Source organism: Podarcis erhardii (genome assembly GCF_964252035.2).
Source record: "Podarcis erhardii genome assembly, chromosome: 4".
NCBI classification, from domain to species: domain Eukaryota; kingdom Metazoa; phylum Chordata; class Lepidosauria; order Squamata; family Lacertidae; genus Podarcis; species Podarcis erhardii.
Genome location: NC_138508.1, coordinates 47,321,764 through 47,344,032, shown reverse-complemented (window position 1 = coordinate 47,344,032; position 22,269 = coordinate 47,321,764). Strand labels below are relative to the sequence as shown.

The window sequence follows — 22,269 nt, the reverse complement described above, 5'->3', positions numbered from 1 at the left end:
TTAAAATTGTAGCTTAGTAATGGAAGGGCTGTTTTTGTCAGATTCCATTTTCTCCTTTATGCAGCTCAACTCACTTTTTCATTTTGGAGCTGTTGTGAGGTTGCCTTGAGTGGGAGCAGATTGCTCTGATCCCTTCAGAGATACGTTGAGTCTGATGGCGCCATGACTGGTCTCTGTCCCACCAAACAATTTCCGTCATTCTCAGTACAAAAGCATACCAAGTCCTTCCCAAGTCCCACTGTAGCACAACCCCTCAGGTCCTGCTGCAACTGAAGTTCCATCACTTATCAGAACCACACACTTGATCCATACAATAATTATATAAATAAAGAAGAAGAAATTGTTGGCAATAGAAATGTCATGGTTCAGCTAAGCTGTCATTAATAAAACGAATGTATCTCCAAAGCTTATTTTTGTCTTGGAGAAAGTACTAGTTACAAAAAGTACCCATACAAGCTTTGAAATTTTGTCAGAAAATGTTTCCTACATTTATTTGGGAGGGCAAAGAATCATGAGTGTCTTTCCATAATCAGAAAGAGAAAAGTCACCTTAGCCTATCCAAACATGGCTATATATATATATTTTGCAATGAGACTGAAAATTAAATACAGATGGATCAGTTAATAGCGAGACATGCATGGTATGAAATAACAAGACAGTTATAAGAGCCCGTTGTCTCCCTTTATCCTGGTTTTACTCAGGTAAATGTTAAAAGCTGGATATAATGTCTTATTTTATATATTGATTCAGTACTATAAGCCTCAGGTAAGAATATTTCAGTCCACATCTGTCTGTATTGACTTCTTCTATTTTTAATCCATGGTCTTAATCATATCCAGGTCTTCCATATAGGTAAAACATGGGTTTTTAAGATTTAGGGGCATATTTTTGGATTACTAATTGGACTTACAAGATCATTTTTAAAATGGGTGGAGATATTATTTAAATATGGTACTAACAAGTGGAATACTAATTTGGGTTATTTTGAAAAATCAGCTGATTTTAAATATCCTAAAGGAATGTTTTCTAAATCAATTGTCAATTTTTGTCTGCTAACTACTGTATACAACTAATTTGAAACTGAGATGAAGGAAAATGCTAGGCAGAACCATTGCAGTGTATTGACTGGTATGGCTAAAGGTTCTGGTCATTCAATTTGTAAAAGAAAGACAGCCATTTTAAATAAGCTATGATTGGCAACATACGAATCAATGGTAATTGTTCATCATTGTTGAATATGTGATCTGTCTTCCCCCTTTTTGTGTATACCGTATAGTGGAAATGTCCTACCATGATACTATATTGGGTTTATACAAGAGATTAAGGAGACAACAAAATACTGTTCACCTTTATGTATGCATGCACACAAAAGCTCATACCAATAACAAACAGTTGGTCTCTAAGGTGCTACTGGAAGGAATTTTTTTATTTTGTTGCGACTACGGCAGACCAACACGGCTACCTACCTTTAACAAAAAAAAATTATAATGAAAACACCCTATATACTCATAGACACTATTGGGTATTGGCCAAGACCCTAGTGTTCCAAGATGTCCCACTCCTGGAGCCATTGCTGTTGCTCCCCATCCTTACCCACTCTTCCACTTGGGCAAATGAGTGGGGACAGCAGTGAGGACCACCAGCAGCTATCACTGCCACTTAGTGCTCTGCGTAGTAGTCTGTGTAGTAGTCACATTTTGGCCTGAATAAATCCAGTCAAGTGGAAGATTAGGGTTTTACCCCCATGCACTTTGCATCACTGCCAAATGCACAGAGACAAACACAGGTAACATTTTATAGAGAAATTGTTGTGCACAAGTTATTAGTATCATTATGATTGTTTTAATTCCATCCCTTTCTTTACCATGAGGTCCCAGAACAGGTTACCACAATTAAACACAATGTAAAAACAACTTAAAACAACTTACAATCACAAAAATAAGGTGGATCCTAAAAATATACATCTCAGATGGCAAAAGCCTATATATTGATATGAGTATTTATGAATTCTACAGTTATGTTTCAAGGCCTTTTAATAAAACTCTGAAATATTATTGCACGTAATGCACACAATTTTAATTGGGGAAAATAATTTGCTTAAATTTTAAATCTGGCCTGCCAGTTCATGGCACATCAAGGCTGTTATTATATTTGTGTTTCAAAGCTTTCACATCATACATCTTTAGGTAATTAAAATATGTAAGAATGTATCTAGAATAGTTATTAGAATAGGTTTAATATATTACCATATGTGAAAATACAAAATGTTTCCTCCATGCCCTGTTACGTCTACAGTTCAGTCTCATCCACTGCATTAATTGAAAACCAACTAACTAATTCCAGTAAGGATATTGAATTAAATATTCATTAAGCTTTTTAGTCATCACAATGAATTAATTATTCTGATTGGCTCTCCTCATGTGTGTTTGACCCAACAGATATCAGCCCACCAGCACAAGGCGTGGATCACAGGCAGGTGCAAAAAGAGCTTGGGGATGTCATTGTGCGGCTTCATAATCCTGTTGTGCTAACCCCTACCACTGTCCAAGTGACCTGGACGGTAAGATTTTCGTGAATATACAGCAAAAGCTCTACTTTTTCCCTTTTAATTCCTTTTATTATTATTTCCCTGGAGACCCCCAAAAATGCACGATGAAAGCCTGTATCCCCGTACATACAGCACAACTTATAAAAATAAATGCTCATATTTTGTTTTTGAAGTTGAAAAGTAATTTAAGAAGCGTAGTAACAAAAACAAGCAGCCACACACTCAGCAACTTTCACAGTAACTGCTCTTGGAATTATGCTTTCTGGCTTTTACAGTGAAAGTATGCCATTGCTCTCTCTCTCTCTCCCTCTCTCTCTCTCTCTCTGTGTGTGTGTGTGTGTGTGTGTGTGTGTGTGTGTGTTTTTCTAATGTGGGGGTTAATATAGTATTCTGTTTGCCCTGGTAAATCTAATATTTTAGTCAAAGAGAGCCATTCTAAAGTGAAATGCACAGACATGGGATCACCTGAAGATGTACACTCAATAGAAGAAATATCTAAGGCTGATTGAACAGTATACTTCTATACAATATGTACCTATTAAGTGATCCACAAGTTTAGTATGAACCTTTGTAACTGGTTGTTGATTTTCTGGAGCATTTGCAAATGAAATGAAGCTCCACCGTTCTCCTGCAAAGGTATCTTTGTGCTTTGTTCCTCTTGCCAGTCTTAATTTTGTGAGTCATTTTTTCCATAAGGACAATGCACCACATACTCTTGTGCCAAGCATTCAAGTTCACACCTTTTCAGTCCTTCCAGATCGTTACTATAACCATACATGCAGCCGCCAAGAAAAATCCAATTATTTTTTAATTCTTTATCTTTATTATGATTAGACAATGAGAATCATGCAAGGGCTTCCGTATATACATTTTTGTTTAACCTGAAAAGATCCAGGTGAATGAAAAGCACTGCACTGGCACAGTTACATTACTCTTTCGAAGACCGGCAGTTTCCATGACATTGCTGTACAGCACACAACATTTTAACTACATGTTTATTTTCTTATAACAAAGATGTCTTAGCAGAATGTATCTTGAAGCTTGCTGTAAAGCAGGAGTGATATTTACAAGATTCTTCGGCATGGATATCCTGCTGAGTGATCAAAATTAGACAGTGATATTTTAATACTTCTCTGTCCAGTTCCATGCAATGGGCCTTCTTCCCAGAAGACTCGGTTTCCTAATGACCTTTTGTAGTAATCTACTTCCTTCCTAGAAGGCATTCTCTGATTCATGCCTAAGGTAAAGAGTGGTATTTGATTCTGTAGTATGAGCTTCAGTGGTATCAAAGCCACTATCATCTTGGCATTACCTACAACATTCCTGTTCAAGCAATGATGTTTGTAAATTTGATGCTATTAGAGAGAAAGCTTCAAAATGTAGCATTTCTTTCCCCACTACTTTTGGGAAGGAATTTGTAACCATAGAAGCAAAACTTATCTAGACCGCAAAATTAGTAGCTCTGTCCTTCAGGCTATTTCCCTCTGGGGTAGCAGGTGGGGGAGGGATTACCACAGTTGGGAAATCAAGACTAATTCACCAAGGAAGCACAAAGTGCAACAAGGAATATATTTTTGCAATATGAATTTTGCTATAGGCATAGGAGCAATGAAACATGGGGAAGACGTGTGAAACCTAAATATTTTGGGATATATGTTATATTCATGAAAGAAATAATATAATTGTGTGCTGTAGAGCTATAGCTATCTCTAAACATTTGGGCACCCTGTACCTCAGTCCTGCACTCATGCATCTTCATTACCTTCATCAAACTCACAAAGCCTTTGTGAGGATGAAATGGGGGGAGGAGAGCCATGTACACCACCTTGAGATCCTTGGAAGATAAAGGTGGCATATAAAACAGACAGACGACAGACATTACCAGGTGTGCCATAGAGGTAGAAGCAAAAAGCATTGAGTAGCTTGCTTACAGTTGCCCCTACAGCACTGACATGGGCCTGGTATAAAAGCAAACTCCATTCAGTTAGCAGAATCCTGCCTTGTTAAGTGATTGAAGTGATATTAATATTTTAGGCAGATTTAAAGCAGAGTTGATAGAGGTCATTTGGTCACAGTCCGCTGAAATACCAAATCTTGAGAAGTCCAATGCAAGCAGTATGTGTTAGGGAGAACCAAAAGGAAGTGAGTAAATTTTCCCTTTTTGCTACTGTTCTTTCACAATGAAAAGGGACACATATTTCTTACTGCAAAGCAAAATAACAATTATTATGATTACTAATTCCAATTTACATGCTAGAGGAGAAAAGCAGTGACCCACTACCAACCAGGCAGCACACAATACCCACCAGAGACATGTGAAAATTGCTTCAGGGAGGAAACAGAAAAGGAAGAGAAAAGTCAGAGCAGCTAATTAAAAAGTTTCCAGCACCCAGGACAAAACCAATTAATTATCCAGTATCCAAAATAACATCCATATTATCCAGAGAGTGAAGCCAGGATTATTAACTTAACACAAAGACCCAGTACAAGTAGCTGGCAAATGCCAGATGAGTAATGACCCTTTATTTTTACCTTTTGCAATTTGGAATTTGGTTAGGCAGGAGACAGGCAATATGTTTTTGGCAGTCTGACTGCTGGCAGGCAACTTTCGGCCACTCCCACTTTCTGTTCTACTCTTGTTATTTCTGTCAACAGTTATTTGGAAATCCTCCCTTCTGTTGCAAAGTTTTATTGTCTGAAAATATAAATACCTCCTATATTACTACAGTATAGCATGAAGCTAACGGGATAGGAGGGAAATGATGTTGAAAAATGACACTATCAACCGTCAAGGCCCTTTTATTCTAAAACAGTAGACAATTTAATTTATGCCCAAAACAAAAGCAGAAGTTTTATAGTAACTTTCCACTCTGATACATTCTTATAATTAGATTTTAAAATACTGTTACCTCCCATTGTATGCATTTTTATTTAATTTAAAAGTAAAAAAGAATGCTGTACTATTTCATCCACTAAGATTATAATGGAATGGGAAATTATCAGATGTAGTAGTAGTAGTAGTAGTAGTAGTAGTAACTTTGAAACATTTTTTTTCTGCCAAAATCTCTGAATGTTGCCTCTTGGCTGTCTCTCATAAGCTACTTTGCAGTTTGCCAAACAGAACACCTGGAATGAACATTCGAAAAGGGAGCCAATCTTGTTGGAAAATCTGAGTAGCAAGCTAATTGGTGTTTCCTCCTGCCACCTCTTGTCTATTTCTTCTGATGTAGGTGGTCACACCATTGATGAACTCTTACCAAGGAACAGATTTGCATCCACTATAAGCTATGGCCACAATCTAGCACAGTCAAAAGGGCTTTCTTAAATTAGGATTTGAGGAAGGGGAAGAGCCTATGCACTTGAAAGAAATTCCTCCCTTGGCTAATAAACTTAGTATGCCATTATGTAATCACTTGTAAACTGGTTATCTGTACTACCTTGCTAGATTATAAGGAAAATCTTAGTATTCCCCTGCTGGCTTGCAGCTTTGCTCAGGTCTATGATTGCCTTGCTAAATGGCAGATTAGCTTGCAAAGTGATTGTGTGGTAAATTAGCTCTAGGTAAAGTGGTGAAGAGACTTACCATATATCTGTCCTGATCAGAAATCTAGGGGAATTTGAAGATTCTTCTCAACACATGGTAGGACAAGTTCTGAGGACCATACCAGGTGGTTATTGTGATACCATCATAGATTTCCAGTTGGACACATCATAATCTCTATTCACGCATAATGTCTGGATTGTAAGTAGTAGAGCCAACTGTGAAATTCTGTAAGGCTTCTTTTCATAGCAAAAATGTGATCATACAGTTGACAATGTGACAACACAGAATTGCTAACAAAGTCAGCTCATGTTTCTCTTGTATTTACAGAAGCCAAAATTAAAATCAGTCACATTCATATCTATTGTGCTTCACTGTTCCACTTAATTAGAGAACAGCATCGATAACACATGGCCTCGCATTTTTTCAGTAACACAGAAATTATAACTTGCCTTGGATAATACATAATAGTTACTGAGAGTGACATATGATTAGCTCAGTCTATTACAAAGACCACCAAAAGTATGGAATCATTTTGAAACAGTGGATGAGTCTTTAAAACTGTTTTGTTTTTATAGTATTCATGGGTTTAACCATGCCCAATACAGCATTTTTTAAAATTTCTGATTCTTTGCTCATCCATAGCTCAGATCGGTAGCAATTTTAATGAATTTTAGATTAAAGTTCTTACTATCTTTATTATGATATTAATAAATATGTACCGGTAATTAAGGATACATTCTTCAAATTTCAATGTGACACAGAAATTAACATTTAATAATAATAATATTTGTTTGCAGGAACATAATATATGAATTAAAAGTTTTGAAATTTGTCCAGAAGTTAAAAGTCTGAAAGTGGTTATTCTCAACTATATTGGGTAATTTTAGCAAGACTGTTTAGGAGATCTGGCATCAGCTTCTGGCTATGTAGAGTTTTATTGATAGAGTATTAAACATTATCTAATGATGGCAACTGTTCTATAGCTTACAAGGTACATTTAACAAAATATTAACGAAGAGGGGAACGGCCTCGATTACCATTATACTTTGACCTTACAAATACTTGTGACAGTGCTATTGCTTGAATTCGTTGCTGGTTCCAATAGTTTTATTAGCACTTTTTAGTATACAGTATTATTTGCAATCCTTTCATCCTCATAAGCAGACATGTGAGGTAGTTCATTAAAATGCATACTTTAATTAAAACTGGAGTATCTTGAAAGTCTGAAGTGTATACTTTCAGTGTAACATGTGTATGATGTGTGACAGCTATTTGATGGTCATTTGTGTTTAACAAGGAGAGAGTTCACAGGGTGGATGCTATTCTGTGTACATATTATCAAGGTATACATATTACCAAGACACAAAGCATGACCACTCTTGTGTTGCACTGATTGATACAGGAGTGGGTCTTGTCAGCCTGTAGTCTGCCATCTGCCTTACTAGTGGGCTAAGCAGGATCTTGATCATCCCTAGATATTGCCCATGCTCTGTTTTCATATAGGACACTGTTGTTACTAGTATACTTAGCATGCATGATAGTTTTTTGCTCAACGATGTTTAAGTGTAACATAGAACACCTGTGATATAACTGTTAGAACACGCCTTACTAAGCAAATTTGAGTTCCTTTAATGTTCTCAGAATGACTTATTAGACACATAGTGAGAATGAATCAGAACCAGATATAGTTAGTTGAACCTAGGTACCATTGAAATCAATAAACTTAGTCATGATTTTAGGTTGCATTGATTTCGAAGGAAACTAAGTTCAGCTAACTTAGTCTGAATCCATCACACATTAATCAATTGTTAATTGGAAAAAAGTTTTTGGACTTTTATATCCGTGACAACATTTTTCCATATGGAATGTTTATTTTATTCATTCATTCATATATCCCACCTTTTAAGAAACCTCCTTGCAAGGCAGCATTTCTGTATCATCCAGTGGTACTGTAGACCTTTATGAGGGCTGGATATAAAAACAGATGTCACTATAACACATCAAGAATGTGCTGACAAACCACAGTTGTAAACTTCTTTGCAATTATTGCTGCTGCTGCCAGCATTATAGTACCTAGCTACTATTTAGAAACCAAAGTGACATTTGGGATCTAGGAACTGTGCAACAAAACTTGCTTTGACCCAGCACATTGTTCATTTTGTGGCCAGGATACATAACTGATATATGTAACTATGAACAGGGGTACAGATCAGGAGTGGACAGTGTCGTAGGGCAACAGAGCTTACCTTACCTCTTGACAGCTGAGTCACTGCCATTTATCAAGAAGGAGAAGAAAATAGAGAGGTGAAGCAACAGAGGTCAGTATGGTGCAAATGCACTGGTGGAACCAATTCAGCACTCTTGCTGGTATTTTTATACCAGCAAGTTCTGACTCCCCCGCCCCTTCCATTCCTGGTAAATAGCAGTGGCTCATATGATGGGAGGTCAGGTGAGCCCAACTGTCTCACCACACCGTCCACTACTGGTACAAATGTTTTTTTTTTTTTTATTGCAAAATTTAAGATCCGAATAATTTTTAATGCGTATTTTAAACATACTTTTTCCAAATACACATTTCTAAGTGTGTTTTCTCTCAGAACGCACATTTGTAAACACATGTTGACACTAAGTAGGGTCAGGAAGCACAGAACTCACTGGGATAACATTAGTCCAGGAACTGCAGATCAGGTCTGTTTGTATTATTAGAAATGACCATGATTGATTTCTTCCAACAACCCTACCTGGAAATATCGACCTTCCTTGGGAACTCTTCTGCTAATGAATGGCTTCTGGGTGTGATTAATAAAAGATGATGGAAAATTACTCTACATATCTTCAAAGCCACTTTTAGCATTTGGACCACATATTCTCTAGACTCTAGAGTTGAGTTCTTTCATTGAAAGAAACATTGGTACTATATTCAGGGTCAAATCAAGCCCTGCTTCTAGGAAGAGGAAAAAACGAGGGGAAGGGATGTGTATGTATGAGAAGCAGAGGAAGTAAGATACAGAAAAAGAAAGGGGGAAAAAGATGGGGGAAAATAGCAGGAGAACAAATAGGTTTGAAATATTTTGTTTAAATGAGAAAAGGGAAGGTTGAGGTTAACAATAATATGAAAAAGCAACAGTGTTATTGAGAAATTAAAGCATGGTGAAATGAGAGAGGGGAGAGTGCAGGATGACAAATGAGAGAATTGTGTTGGGAAATTGGGGGGCGTTAAGGCCCTGCACTCAGGAGCAAGTGTGGAAGGAGAAGATACTTGGTTCCTGTCCTGTTCAGCAATTCAGTGCCGTATCAAAGAGTACACTCTTTGAACTTAATGGACATGACTGACATAGGTCCATTAATTTCATTGGCATAGCTGTCAACCTTCCCTTTTTTTGCGGGAAATTCCCTTATTCCAGCGCTGCTTCCCGCTGCTATCCCGGATTGTTAGATATCCCGTAGACTGTCCCTGGGACAGGTGAGGCTACTGATCCCTCATTTTCAAATCTGAAAGTTGACAGCTATGTCCATTGGGTCTAGCCTGAGTAGAACTTAATTGAATACCACCCTCTGCCTTCAGCAGCCAAGACCAGTTTTTAAGTTAGCACTGTCACCTGGGCCACCAGATTTTTGCAAGCCTGCCTCTGAATGTGAGCAAAGGACTTAAGCCCACTACTATAATTTAGATATGACCATTTTTAAAGCTTAAATTTGGTGGCTTAAACAAGACTATCTTAAGTCATGTAGCTTTATTCATGTTATGTCTTGGTAGGAAGACTCTGCAGAAGGGTGGCTGAGCATTGATGACTGGAAGAGAGCAGGGGGCGGGTTTTTCTTTATTCTATGTTTGCTGCTGTGTGAGTCTTGGACACTTTTTATTCTGTGTTATGTACTGAAGTTCTCACCCTGGGCCAGCAGGGGGATACTGTAGATAGTTTTCACTCAGGTCCACGTCAGTTATTTTAGGCGGGAAACCCTGGGTTGTTGTTGCTACAATGTTGACAGCCGGCTGCCTATAAAAGCAGGCCGGCTGAGCTGTTTGCAGTCAGTTCTGTTCCAGCTTACAAAGTAAAGAGCTGCTTTGGAGAAACCGCTGTGTCGTCTGCTATGTCAACCCACAACTTAACACTGGTGACGAGGATGGGATCGATGGACATCAGAGCACAGCCAGATGCGCCCAGCCTCTAAACTGAGCTTAATCACTGAGCTGAATCACATAGCGAAATCACAGAGCGAAATCACTGGACAGAACCAACTCAGAGCTGACTGTTCTGGCTAGAGCACTGTGTTCCATCCATCTCCCTTCACGCTGGCATCGGAATCATGGCTTCACTTGACTCATGACCGCCGTTTGCGCCAGCCTCTGAATCATGGGACTCCTACCTCGCTCGGTTCGACTGCTACCTCCAAGCCAACGAGCTGACAGCAGTATCAAAGGAACGGAAGCGGGGCCTATTCCTCAGCCTCTGTGGGCCTGAGGTGTTTGAGACGGCCCGAGCATTGGTTGCGCCTGAAGCAGTCCAGGCAACACCATGGGACACGATCCAAGAGAAGCTACACAACCACTACGCGCCAATGCCATCCAAGATTGCTGCCCGCCATGCGTTCTACCACCGGAACCAGGCAGAGGGGGAGTCAATCAACAACTACACCACCACCCTGCGACAGGCTGCAATGCACTGCGAGTTCAGAGACTTAGACGATGCCCTGATGGATCGAATCATCTGCGGGGTCCGGGACATCCATCTGCAACGGCGTCTCCTCGCCAAGCCAGACCTCACGCTACAGAAAGCCATTGAGGAGGCTGTGGCCTCAGAAGCTGCTGAACGCTCCGCCCAGGAGATCCGCAAGTCCAGCAGCCCGCGTCTTGCTAGGAAGCCAGTTCCAGTGCATCACGAAGAAGCCAGCAGTGATGAGGCATCCTCCAGTGAAGACGATGATGTGCACCAGACAAAGCGGGAGCGCAGGAAGTTCCAACAGAAGTCCAAGGGCCAACCGGAATGTGCCGGCTGCGGAGGCAACCATTCCCGTGCCAAGTGTCGATTCAGAGACACCATCTGTCGGAAGTGTTCCAGAAGGGGCCACATCGCTAAGGTCTGCCGATCGGCTCCGTCTGACACCCCCCCTTCACCGACTCGCAAGTCCAAGTCTTCACTCCAGTCTGCCCAGGAAAGCTGTTTCGCTCTCACCAACTGCCGCTGCCCGTCTGGAACCATGATTGGCCAAACCGACTCGCCTACGCGACGCAAGCTGAACGTCACGGTGCTCATTGAAGGAGCTCCATGTGACATGGAGATCGACACCGGGTCTGCCCTGTCCATCGTGTCTTGGAGCACCATCAAAAGACTGGTACCCAGAGTGTCTAAAAGGCAACTCGACTCTCACCGCGTACACCTGAGAGACTACCAGGGAAACGACATTCCCGTGGTAGGCGTTGGCCGGTTCCTGATCGCCTTCAAGGATTTTTCGGGCCTGCTCCGGCTGGTGGTGGTCGAAGGTCAGCGGCCAAGCCTCCTAGGGCTAGACTGGTTTGATGCCCTCGGCCTGGAAGTCACCGGCATCAACTGCATCTCTAACGCAGAGACTGAGGGTCTGGTCAGAGACTTTGCCGAGGTTTTTGACGACACTTTGGGGCAATATACAGGTACGCCCATCTCCTTTAGCCTTGATCCACAAGTCGCCCCTATCAAGCTAAAGCCACGCCGGGTTCCCTTTGCTCTCAAGGCTAAGGTGGACGAACAACTGGACAAGCTGGACAAACCCCAAGGGGTTTTGGAGCCGGTTGACCATGCCAAGTGAGAAACCCCCATTGTCACGCCTGTTAAGCCAGATGGGTCGTTGAGAATCTGCGCTGACTACAAGTGCATGATCAACAAGGCACTTCAGCAGCACGCTTATCTGGTTCCTGTTGTCCAACACCTGCTGCATTCCCTGGGTGAGGGTAAGGTCTTCGCTAAGCTGGACCTTGCCCAAGCCTATCAACAACTGCCCGTCGATGATGCCACTGCTGAAGCCCAGATGATCGTCACCCACCGAGGGGCATTCCGTTGCCGCCAGTTGCAGTTCGGGGTGAGTGTGGCTCCTGGCATCTTCCAAAGCCTTATGGAGCGTCTCCTGCAAGGGCTTCCGGGCGTGGTACCATATTTTGATGATGTCTTGGTGTCTGTTCGAGCGCCTCCGTGCCGTGCTGACCAGGTTCCAAGAGGCCGGGCTCAAGGTAAAGAGGGAGAAGTGCCAGATCGCCGTTCCACAGGTAGAGTTCCTGGGCTATCTTATCGACGCCTCCGGCCTTCACCCAACCACATCCAAGATCTGCGCTATCCAGCAGGCCCCCATCCCAAAGAACAGGACGGAGTTGCAGGCGTTCCTGGGGCTGCTGAACTTTTATAACATGTTCCTGCCCCACAATGCCACGGTGGCTGAGCCTCTTCACCGACTCCTCAGCACAAAGACGCCTTGGTCCTGGGGTCATCGGGAGACGGCGGCCTTCAACGCGGTCAAGGCTCTCCTTTCATCGGACCGTGTGCTGGTACAGTACAGTGAATCCAGGCCGTTGGTCCTTGCCTGTGACGCCTCACCTTTTGGCATCGGTGCTGTCCTTAGTCACCGTTTTCCAGACGGAAGAGAAGCACCGCTCGCCTACTTTTCCAGGACGCTATCTCCGACGGAACGGAATTACAGCCAGCTCGACAAGGAGGCACTGGCACTTGTGGGTGGAGTGAAGAGTGAATACCTCTATGGCAGGACTTTTGACCTCATCACTGACCACAAGCCGCTCCTGGGCCTCCTCGCCGGTGATCGTCCAACTCCACCGGTCCTCTCGCCACGCATGCTGTGATGGACTGTTTTCCTGGCTGCCTACCACTACCGGCTCGTCCATCGCCCGGGGAAATCGATGGGCCATGCCAACGCCTTCAGCCATTGCCCTCTTCCAGCGTTTGTGGAAGACCCGGCTCCAGCTTCATCGCTCCTCCTGATTGAGGATCTTCCGGCAGCGCCTGTATCGGCTGCCACTGTGGCCTCCGCATCTGCCCAGGATCGCACCATCAGCCGGGTGCTCAACTGGGTGTGGAGGGGGTGGCCACAAGGGCCTTTTGCATCGGAGTTCCAGCCCTTCGCAACCAGACAACATGAACTCTCGGCTCATCGTGGCTGTCTGCTGTGGGGAGACCGCGTCGTGATTCCCCAGGGACTCCGTCAGCGCGTCCTGGAGGCTCTGCACGTTGGCCACCCGGGAATTGTAAAAATGAAGGCGTTGGCTCGGTGTTACGTCTGGTGGCCTAACATGGACGATGCCATCACTGCCTGGGTGTCCGCCTGTCAAGCGTGCCAAGAGTCGAGGCCTGCACCACCGGCAGCTAAGGGACACACCTGGGAGACGCCAAAGACACCCTGGTCGAGGGTGCACATCGATCTGGCTGGCCCCTTTCACGGCCAGACCTTTATGGTAGTGGTGGACGCCTATTCCAAATGGCTGGAGGTCGCCCTGATGCCCTCCACCACTACCGAGGCTGTCATCCGGGTGCTGCGAGGCCTGTTTGCGACGCATGGGTGTCCTGATGTCCTTGTCTCCGACAACAGACCGCAGTTCACGTCAGGCACTTTTGAGCGGTATCTTTTGGGACTGGGCATCCGCCATGCCCTAACGGCACCCTTTCATCCATCCAGCAACGGGCAAGCGGAGAGAATGGTGCGCTCGGCAAAAGAGGCACTGGCGCGCCTGGACCGGGGAGACTGGCACGAGCGGGTCGCTGAATACTTGTTTGTGCAACACATCACCCCTCATGTGGCCACAGGGCGGAGTCCTGCTGAACTGCTTATGGGCTGCCGCCTCAGGTCACCGCTCGACCGGTTGCACCTGGACTTTGCCGTGGCCGAACCTCCAGGCTGTGCCAACGCGCCACGGTCATTTATTCCAGGAAACCAGGTCTTTGCCCGGAACTATGTGGGGGACATTCCTTGGGTGCCAGCCACAGTAGTGGGAGTCGCTGGACCTCGCTCGTACCAGGTGGCACTTGAAGACGGACGCTTGTGGCGCCGGCACATAGACCAGCTTAGGCGCAGGGTTGGGGACTTGGACACTACCGTGGTGCCCCCAACTGCGCTCGTGGCTCCAGAAGAGACACTTACAGATGGCGAGGCTCCACCTACACCTCCCTCGCAAACTGCCAGCGTGGAGCCGAACCAAGCCGCTTCAGAGGGTCTGCCAGACTTACCACAGACTCAGATCACTCCACTTGCGGAGGCTCCACCCACAGCAGCGGATCCAGGGGATTTGGTTTCAACGCCACCTAGGGTTGCACCACAGCCTCAGCAAGAATTGTGTGGCCCCCCGGACTTGGCTACCAGTCCCCGGCGGTCTGGCAGAGTTTCCAAGCGCCCAACTTATTTAAAGGACTATGTTGTTGGACATGTATCACTGTTGGTCTAAGTGTGGGAAATGTAACCGATATGCTTCTGTGCCTAATTGAACCATTACATGTAGTGCTGTATATAAGGAAACCATTACGATTGTAACTAACGCCTTATCTTGGTGGGGAGGGGTGTTATGTACTGAAGTTCTCACCCTGGGCCAGCAGGGGGATACTGTAGATAGTTTTCACTCAGGTCCACGTCAGTTATTTTAGGTGGGAAACCCTGGGTTGTTGTTGTTACAATGTTGACAGCCGGCTGCCTATAAAAGCAGGCCGGCTGAGCTGTTTGCAGTCAGTTCTGTTCCAGCTTACAAAGTAAAGAGCTGCTTTGGAGAAACCGCTGTGTCGTCTGCTATGTCAACCCACAACTTAACACTCTGCATCCATTTCTTTACATATAATAATGCAATCCAAGTATGTGGCCTGAAGTTAATACTTTTCCACATGTGGTAAGACAGGAAAACTTCGCAGCCATCAAAGTCAAATACTAATAAGTAAGGAAGAACAAAATATTCATTTTATTGCTGCACCGTATACCTTGAAAACCATAGGTTGTGGCTATATATAACAAACTATAGAGAGTAACTGAAAGTGTGTTTTGTAGTAAACACTTGGTTCATAAAGTATCTATGTCCGTAAAGCATTTAATTAATGAAACTCAAATGTGGATAAAAACAATTTGTCCTGATTTACAAACCCCCTTCATTTGGAAGCAGCTGCTTAATGTTCTTCTTAAAAACACAGCTTGATTCTTTCAGTATTAACAAGCTATTATTGTGAGTTATGTCCCTCCTTCAGTGCATAAATTCCCTTAAAGTGTATCTAGAGAAGTTTATAAAATGCAAGCTTAATGCTGTTGTAACATATGTTGCAAGGTTTTTTAACAACAGCAGTTTTGATGAAACATATTTATGCATTGATCTCATACATTTTATTTCAGTTTCTTGTTTAGCTTGTTGTGTGTGTTTTCCTATAATAAGAACCTGATTCCCCATTGAAGAAGTTAATGAGAAGTGTAAAGAGAATTTAGTAAAGGTAATTGATATTAGTAAGATGGCATAGGTCTTTAACCTTGCACTCATTCATTTTTTATATAGCCCAATATAACTCTTAATTCTGGGAAATCTTTGACGAGCTAAGCAAGCTGTCAAGAGAGTGAAGAAAATCCTACTTTTTCAAATCTTGACTTTCTGACTAGAATTAACCATTCAGCCAGCTGTATACAGATATACTAAATATGCCTTGTATGTTATTCTTTTGGGCAGTTTGCTTGACCACAAAGCAAACACTTTTTAGAACAAAGCAGCATATTTGTGCAAACATCCCTGTACCCCACTTTCAGTGTTTCTAATAACTGTTGGACGAGTGCATTCAATTTGGCAGTTTTGTTTATTGAGCCAGGGTGGATGGGTTTTATTCCAGAACTAAATCATCTGTGTATGGAAGCTCAGAGAAAATGAAGTAAAATTCCTTCTTCATCTGATGGTAGAAATGTTTCTGTTAATATTATTGCAGGTTGACCGCCAATCACAATTTATTCAAGGTTATCGAGTCATATATCGCCAAACATCAGGCCTACCTTCCCCTTCTGCATGGCAGACCCTAGAGGCCAAAGTTCCCACAGAGCGCAGTGCTGTCCTAGTCAACTTGAAGAAAGGAGTTACTTATGAAATTAAAGTTCGGCCATACTTCAATGAGTTTCAAGGGATGGACAGTGAATCAAAATCTGCCCGTACCACTGAAGAAGGTAAATAAAAACTATTAAAGTAATAATAGGCTTGTGTGTTTTGGCGAGTTAATTACACATTGTCCAGTATGCATACAGGGCTTTCCACAAGTAGGAGTTAGCCTGTTTTCTTCAATGAAGTTGCATGTGTACACCAGAATTCCACAGTAGTCATAGAATCATAGAATTGGAAGGGACCCTGAGTATCATCTAGTCCAACCACCTGCAATACAGGAATATGCAGCTGTCCCCTACAGGGATCGAACCTGTAACCTTGGCATTACCAGTGCCACAGTCTAGCCAACTGAGCTATCCAGTCAATTGCAATTACCGGTATCTTTTTGACTATATATGCATAATTTGGGGGGGGGATAGCAGGCATACTTTACAGGATGTATCAGTACCTGTTTAAATAAAAGAAAGAGAATGTTAGTAAATAGACAATTGAAATGAAGAGAAATAAATGGTGTGGTCTCTGGGATTTGTATTAGTACCATTGTTATTCTGCTAATTCATAAATTAACTGAGAAAGCGAAATTTGCAGGTGACAACAAATTATTTAGGGTGACAGTGAAGAGGTCCACTGAACCTCCAAATCAGGTGTAACTAAAAGGTGAAATTCATGTTAAGGATCACTAAATAGATATTAAAAATAAAACAGTATTATAATGCCTTTATATAAGCCCATGCTGTGGGCAATTTTGGAATACTGTGTATAAATAGTTCTGGTTGCAAACACCAGTTGTGTTCTCAAATAGTTCCAGCCTCAAAAAAATGTTATAGATCTTCAAAAGGTACAGAAAATGACAACTAAAATTATCAAGAAGTTGGAGCACTTGTGCTGCAGAGAAAAGCTAAAGTGCTTTGGTTCTCTCGCTTTAGAAAAAATATGGCTAAGGGAAGACTATGCAGTTATAAAATTATGACTGGTGTGAAGAAAGAAGCAGAAGAAGATTCTTCCTCTTTCATAACACAGCAACTTGGGGGCACTCAATGAAGCTGATGGAATGTAGATTTAGGATAGCCATCCTTCTTTGCACATTGCATAATCTTTTATAAATAACAAATGTGGAGATGGTTTGGGTGCTGGCTTATATGGTTTTGAAGGAAAGTCAGACAAATTGATGAAGTTATAGGTATATTCACTGATAATAAACATAATAACTAGATGAAATTTCAGAGGAAATATTCCCCTGAATACCATTTGCTGGGAGGCAAACAACAGATCCTAGAAGCATCTAGATGGCACTGTTGCAGACAAGAGGCTGGACTAGTTATGCGTGTCTTCATAGGCACACAAAAATAAGGTTAAGAAATGTTTTAACAAAACAACCATTAGACAAACTCAGTCACCCAAGTAGGATTGAATTATTATTTTTTTGCATATTTTCTGTTGTTAATATAACTTATTCTAATTTTCTCCCAGTAAAATAAAAAATAAGAACTGCTAAATGAAAAAGATTTTTTTATTATTATTACAATTCTGTAGACTTCTTGAAGACTGAGTGATGGTTTCATTAATGGCTGTTATTTTCCAGTAGTGTATGCCAGGGTATTGCACATTCTGAAGGCTACTTCTTTGTAGAGCGAAGGCTTTTAGACTGTCCCTGCCTATAGATATGTTAAACTCATGGGCCCTAAACTGTTGTGTAGATTAATGTAACCTTCAGCCACTCTGCCTCTTGGTGTCTCCTTCAGTATAAAAAAAGAAAGAAAGAAAAAGACTGTAACAAATTGTACTGTCAACAGTTAAATGTCAGATGCTGGGGGGGGGGGGTTTGGTTAAAGTATCTGCTTGTATAGGAGACTATTTATAGGCTTACATGCAAAAACTACTGCATTCACAAACTGTCATTGCATGGCCATTTTCTTTGGTTCCTTAATTATCTTTGTAATTATCTTGGGTTTATGCTTTTTTTAGACATAATCGCAAGAAATCTTTTTAATGAAAATGGTTCACTTCTCAGAGAAAAAGGGCAATCTTTTTAAAAGTGTCATATTTTATGCATTGATATGATTCTGCTTAAGGGAATACCATTTCAATAGAAGAAAAACCTGTTTTAGAAATGGCTTTAGATATATGATATGAGTACTGTATTTTTTCAGTCGCAGAATGTGTATTTTTAGTCAGGGAAATACTTAAAATAAGTATATCTCATTTTTCACGGAACTGAGTATCAGAGGAAATGTTTCTTCTGGGGCCTAACTCAAAAAATCGATTTTATCACAGTTCCCCCCCACCCTTTTTCCTGAAGTCCAGACATTTGTCACAATTCAGTATCCATTCATCTCCTACCTCTTTGGCCTTGTGAAAGTAACAAATGGAATTCTGTTTGGTTGTGTCTGGAAAAGATGAGCAGTGATTTTGGTGCTTTAATATCTGTGGGAAGGGACTGAGCACTGGAATAATTGACCTGTCAAGAATCAGGCATGGTGTTCTCCACAAGTCAGCAGCAAGGGAAATGAGAAAACAGTTTAAAAATGTTATTTTTCAGTGTGGTCCATTTAATAACTGCAACACTGCACTGTCAGGGAAGTGCTTTAATTTATATTATGGTGTCAACTCTTGCAGTGGTATTATACAGATGAAGATAGAACAGTCAGATTACATAGCTAGAAATTACATATTGTATTGGCATATATGTGTGTGTATAGGCATATGTGCAAGTATGTAGATGTAAAAATAGTTCCAGTTCCGCCATGCTCTCACTCAATCAAGCTTTAAACCAGATTCCTGTGTATTTTCTAGACCTTAAAACTCACATGGCATGCTGAACATTTTATTAGTAGACTTTAATATCATGTAATTGTTTTGCTTCTTTTTTCAGTTGCATGATGCAGAAAAGCTAGAAGTCATTAGCTGTAGGTGTATTAAGTAGAAAAATGAAGATAGATGGGTTCCATAATGTGTATGCATACAGTGTTATGTAGGGGTGTACGTTGATAAACCCTATACAGTGGTACCTCTGGTTACGTACTTAATTCGTTCCGGAGGTCCGTTCTTAACCTGAAACTGTTCTTAACCTGAAGCACCACTTTACCTAATGGGGCCTTCCGCTGCTGCCGCACCGCCACTGAGCGATTTCTGTTCTCATCCTGAAGCAAAGTACTGTTTTGGGGGCACCAGAGGCAGGCAGGTGTGGAGGACTCCCTGGTCCTAAATGGGGTAACTGTGCCCCTGAAGGACCAGGTGTGTAGCATGGGAGTCATTTTGGACACCCAGCTGCCCATGGAGGCGCAGGTCAATTCTGTGCCCAGGGCAGCTGTCTACGAGCTCCATCTGATACTCAGGCTGAGACCCTATCTGCTCACAGACTGTCTCTCCAGAGTGGTGCATGCTCTAGTTATCTGCCGCTTGGACTATTACAATGCGCTCTACATGCGGCTACCTTTGAAGGTGACCCGGAAACTGCAACTAATCCAGAATGTGGCAGCAAGACTGGTGACTGGGAATGGCTGCCAAGACCACATAACACTGTTCCTGAACGACCTACAGTAGCTACCAGTAGTTTTACCCGGTTTAATATTCTGTTGGGAGCCACCCAAAGTATCTGGGGAAACCCAGCCAGGTGGACGGGCTATAAATAAATTATTATTATTATTATTATTATTATTATTATTATTATTATTATTATTATTAATTTCCTTTTGGACTGGCCAACCTCTAAGCCTACCCATGATAGGCCAATTTGCTGGCAGGTCTAGGATCCACAGCCAGGGCCATCAAGGTAAGCTGCAAGCCTCTGGTGGCCGATGGTTGTCACTCAAAGATCAGGTTGCAGCTGGCTAGCAGCACTGGCCCGCAGCATCGCTGTGCTAGGTAAGGACAAGCATACTTCAGTACTTCAGTCACTGAGCAATGCTATCCTTCAGGATAATCCATTCCATTCTCCTCCTCTCCCACGGTTAACAGTCAATTAGCACTACTCATTCAGAAAGTTCAGTTCTCATTGCCTGTTTCGGGATACTTCCCTTGAAGTTTTTGTTTTTGATTGTTTTACTAAACTTTTTTTGTACTTCTGTACACCTCAAAACCTCTCTCTTATGCACTGATGGTGCCTTTTGGCTACTAAAAGAGAAATAGAGGGAATAATGTTGCCTTCCCCTCTTTCAGTTATTTTGCAATAAATTGCCATGATGCAGCGAGTCTTTTTAGCCATACAATATGGGTTGCACACGAATTGAAATGCCTCTTTTCTTTCTTTCTCATTTAACCTCTCCACTGGGTGTGGGGGAACTACCAGAAAGTAAGCAGACACGAAACCTATGTTGTGTATCAAAACCAGCTGCACACTTCTCTGGGTCACAACCCATGTGCCTTTAGGGCCTTCGGAGATCATCATCAATATTTCTAGAGTACTTAAATTGTACAAGGTGATGTAAGGCATATAAAAACATACAAGAGTTCTGCTCACAGACTTTACAGTATATGTTTAAATGATATCAAAAGAAATTAGACTAAGCAGCACAAAATTAAAACTGAATGTCAATATCCAGCATGAAAAAACCTAAATAAATATTCTGCATGAAAATAAACCTAAATAAATATTAGTCTGGCATGAATAAGGTTCAGAATGGCAAAACAAACAAAAATGCACTGGGGTATTAATTTGACACGACACTCAGCCCTGGAATATGTGAAGCAAAGGAAAGACGGCATTTGCATACATTGCTGTTCCCACACTACTGAATAGGACAGACATCTGGGATTAGGGGCAAGTAAATTAAGATCACACTGTCATTCAGTATGTGCTGCACACCTGTACATACTATGTTGGTGCTGAGCATAAGCTTTTAGAATACTTAACGAAGTGTTTTTCCTTCAATTTATTACATCTCTCTGCTCCAGCTCCAAGTGCCCCACCACAATCTGTTACTGTTCTCACAGTTGGAAACCACAACAGCACCAGTATAAGTATTTCCTGGGATCCTCCACCCCCAGATCACCAGAATGGAATCATTCAAGAATACAAGGTAGGAATGAAATGTAGCAGGAAGAAAGCATCTCAAAATATAATGTATGTTTTCTGTTCATTGTATTAATAAATAATTTCTGTAGCAGCATTTAGTTTTAAAGTGTATTCTGCAATAATCATCCCCATAACATTGCTGTGGTGTAGCTCATGGTATTCCCATGTCACAAATACAGGAACTGAAAGAGAGTCTTTTTTTCAGGCAGTTCAGTATGAAATTGGCTTTTCAGTTGTGTCTTCATTTATCTTTAAAACAACTTATAATTTGTGAGAGGCGCTTACTAGCTCAATACCCTCCAGTGAGCTTATATAGCTGAACAGAGAGTTGATTCTGGAGACCCAGATACTCTCTGCTATTCCAGCCGTGCGTATCTTAAAATAACAAGATAGCTCAACAGCAATCCTTTTTGTAGATTTGAAAAAAACATCTATATAACTGGTAGTATAAGGTTTGGAGTGTGGTATGATCTTTTACTGAGAATTCCAACATCCTGGAGGAACAAAGGTGTCTGTTTGCTATTATGGAAGAGGTGAGACTTCTGATAAATCTTGGGTTCAATTTTGATGTAACAAAGCCAATGTCGTTGACAGAGCCAAAGCTGCAGGAGAGTTTCAGCCTTCCTTTTAGGTATATCGCTGTTCTAAAAAGAAGCAATTCCCCCTAGGCACACACAAGAGTTTGCATTCTCCAATTGAGGCTTTAAACTTTTTTTCCCTAGCAGTTCGCTGAATTGAAAACTGTTTTTGAAGCTCTTCAAAAGAGCTTGTGATCAGACCCAGTCTTTGACATTTTTGCACCCGAAGCAATAAAATAAAATAAAATAAAAATGACAGCAGCACCCCTTCCATCCTGCTTAGGACTGGAACTCATTGTTTTTTAATTACACAGAGGGAGAGGAGGTCAGAGGAGGTAGTAGAAGGGCACCTTTTCTGGAATCTGTTGCCCAAAGCAACCACTTCATGTTGCTTCATGGTAAGACTGCTTTGTTTGTGGTTCGGGAAAGATGAGCCACTATTAGAAAACAACATTCAAAGACCACACTGGGCATGCAGAGAGAACTGTAAAACTAACAGACACC

General features: G+C 41.9%; 1 protein-coding gene across 22 annotated transcripts in view; it reads left to right on the top strand.

Annotated features, from left to right (window-relative positions):
- The window catches only part of ROBO2 (roundabout guidance receptor 2), an 830,881-nt gene that overhangs the window by 726,752 nt on the left and 81,860 nt on the right, over positions 1-22,269 (top strand). For all 22 annotated transcript variants that reach the window (XM_081858429.1, XM_081858421.1, XM_081858427.1 and 19 more), the window contains 3 exons: positions 2,439-2,560; positions 16,007-16,238; positions 21,067-21,191. In XM_081858429.1, the coding sequence (XP_081714555.1) occupies positions 2,439-2,560; positions 16,007-16,238; positions 21,067-21,191 (479 nt within the window). The remainder of the gene's footprint in view (positions 1-2,438; positions 2,561-16,006; positions 16,239-21,066; positions 21,192-22,269) is intronic.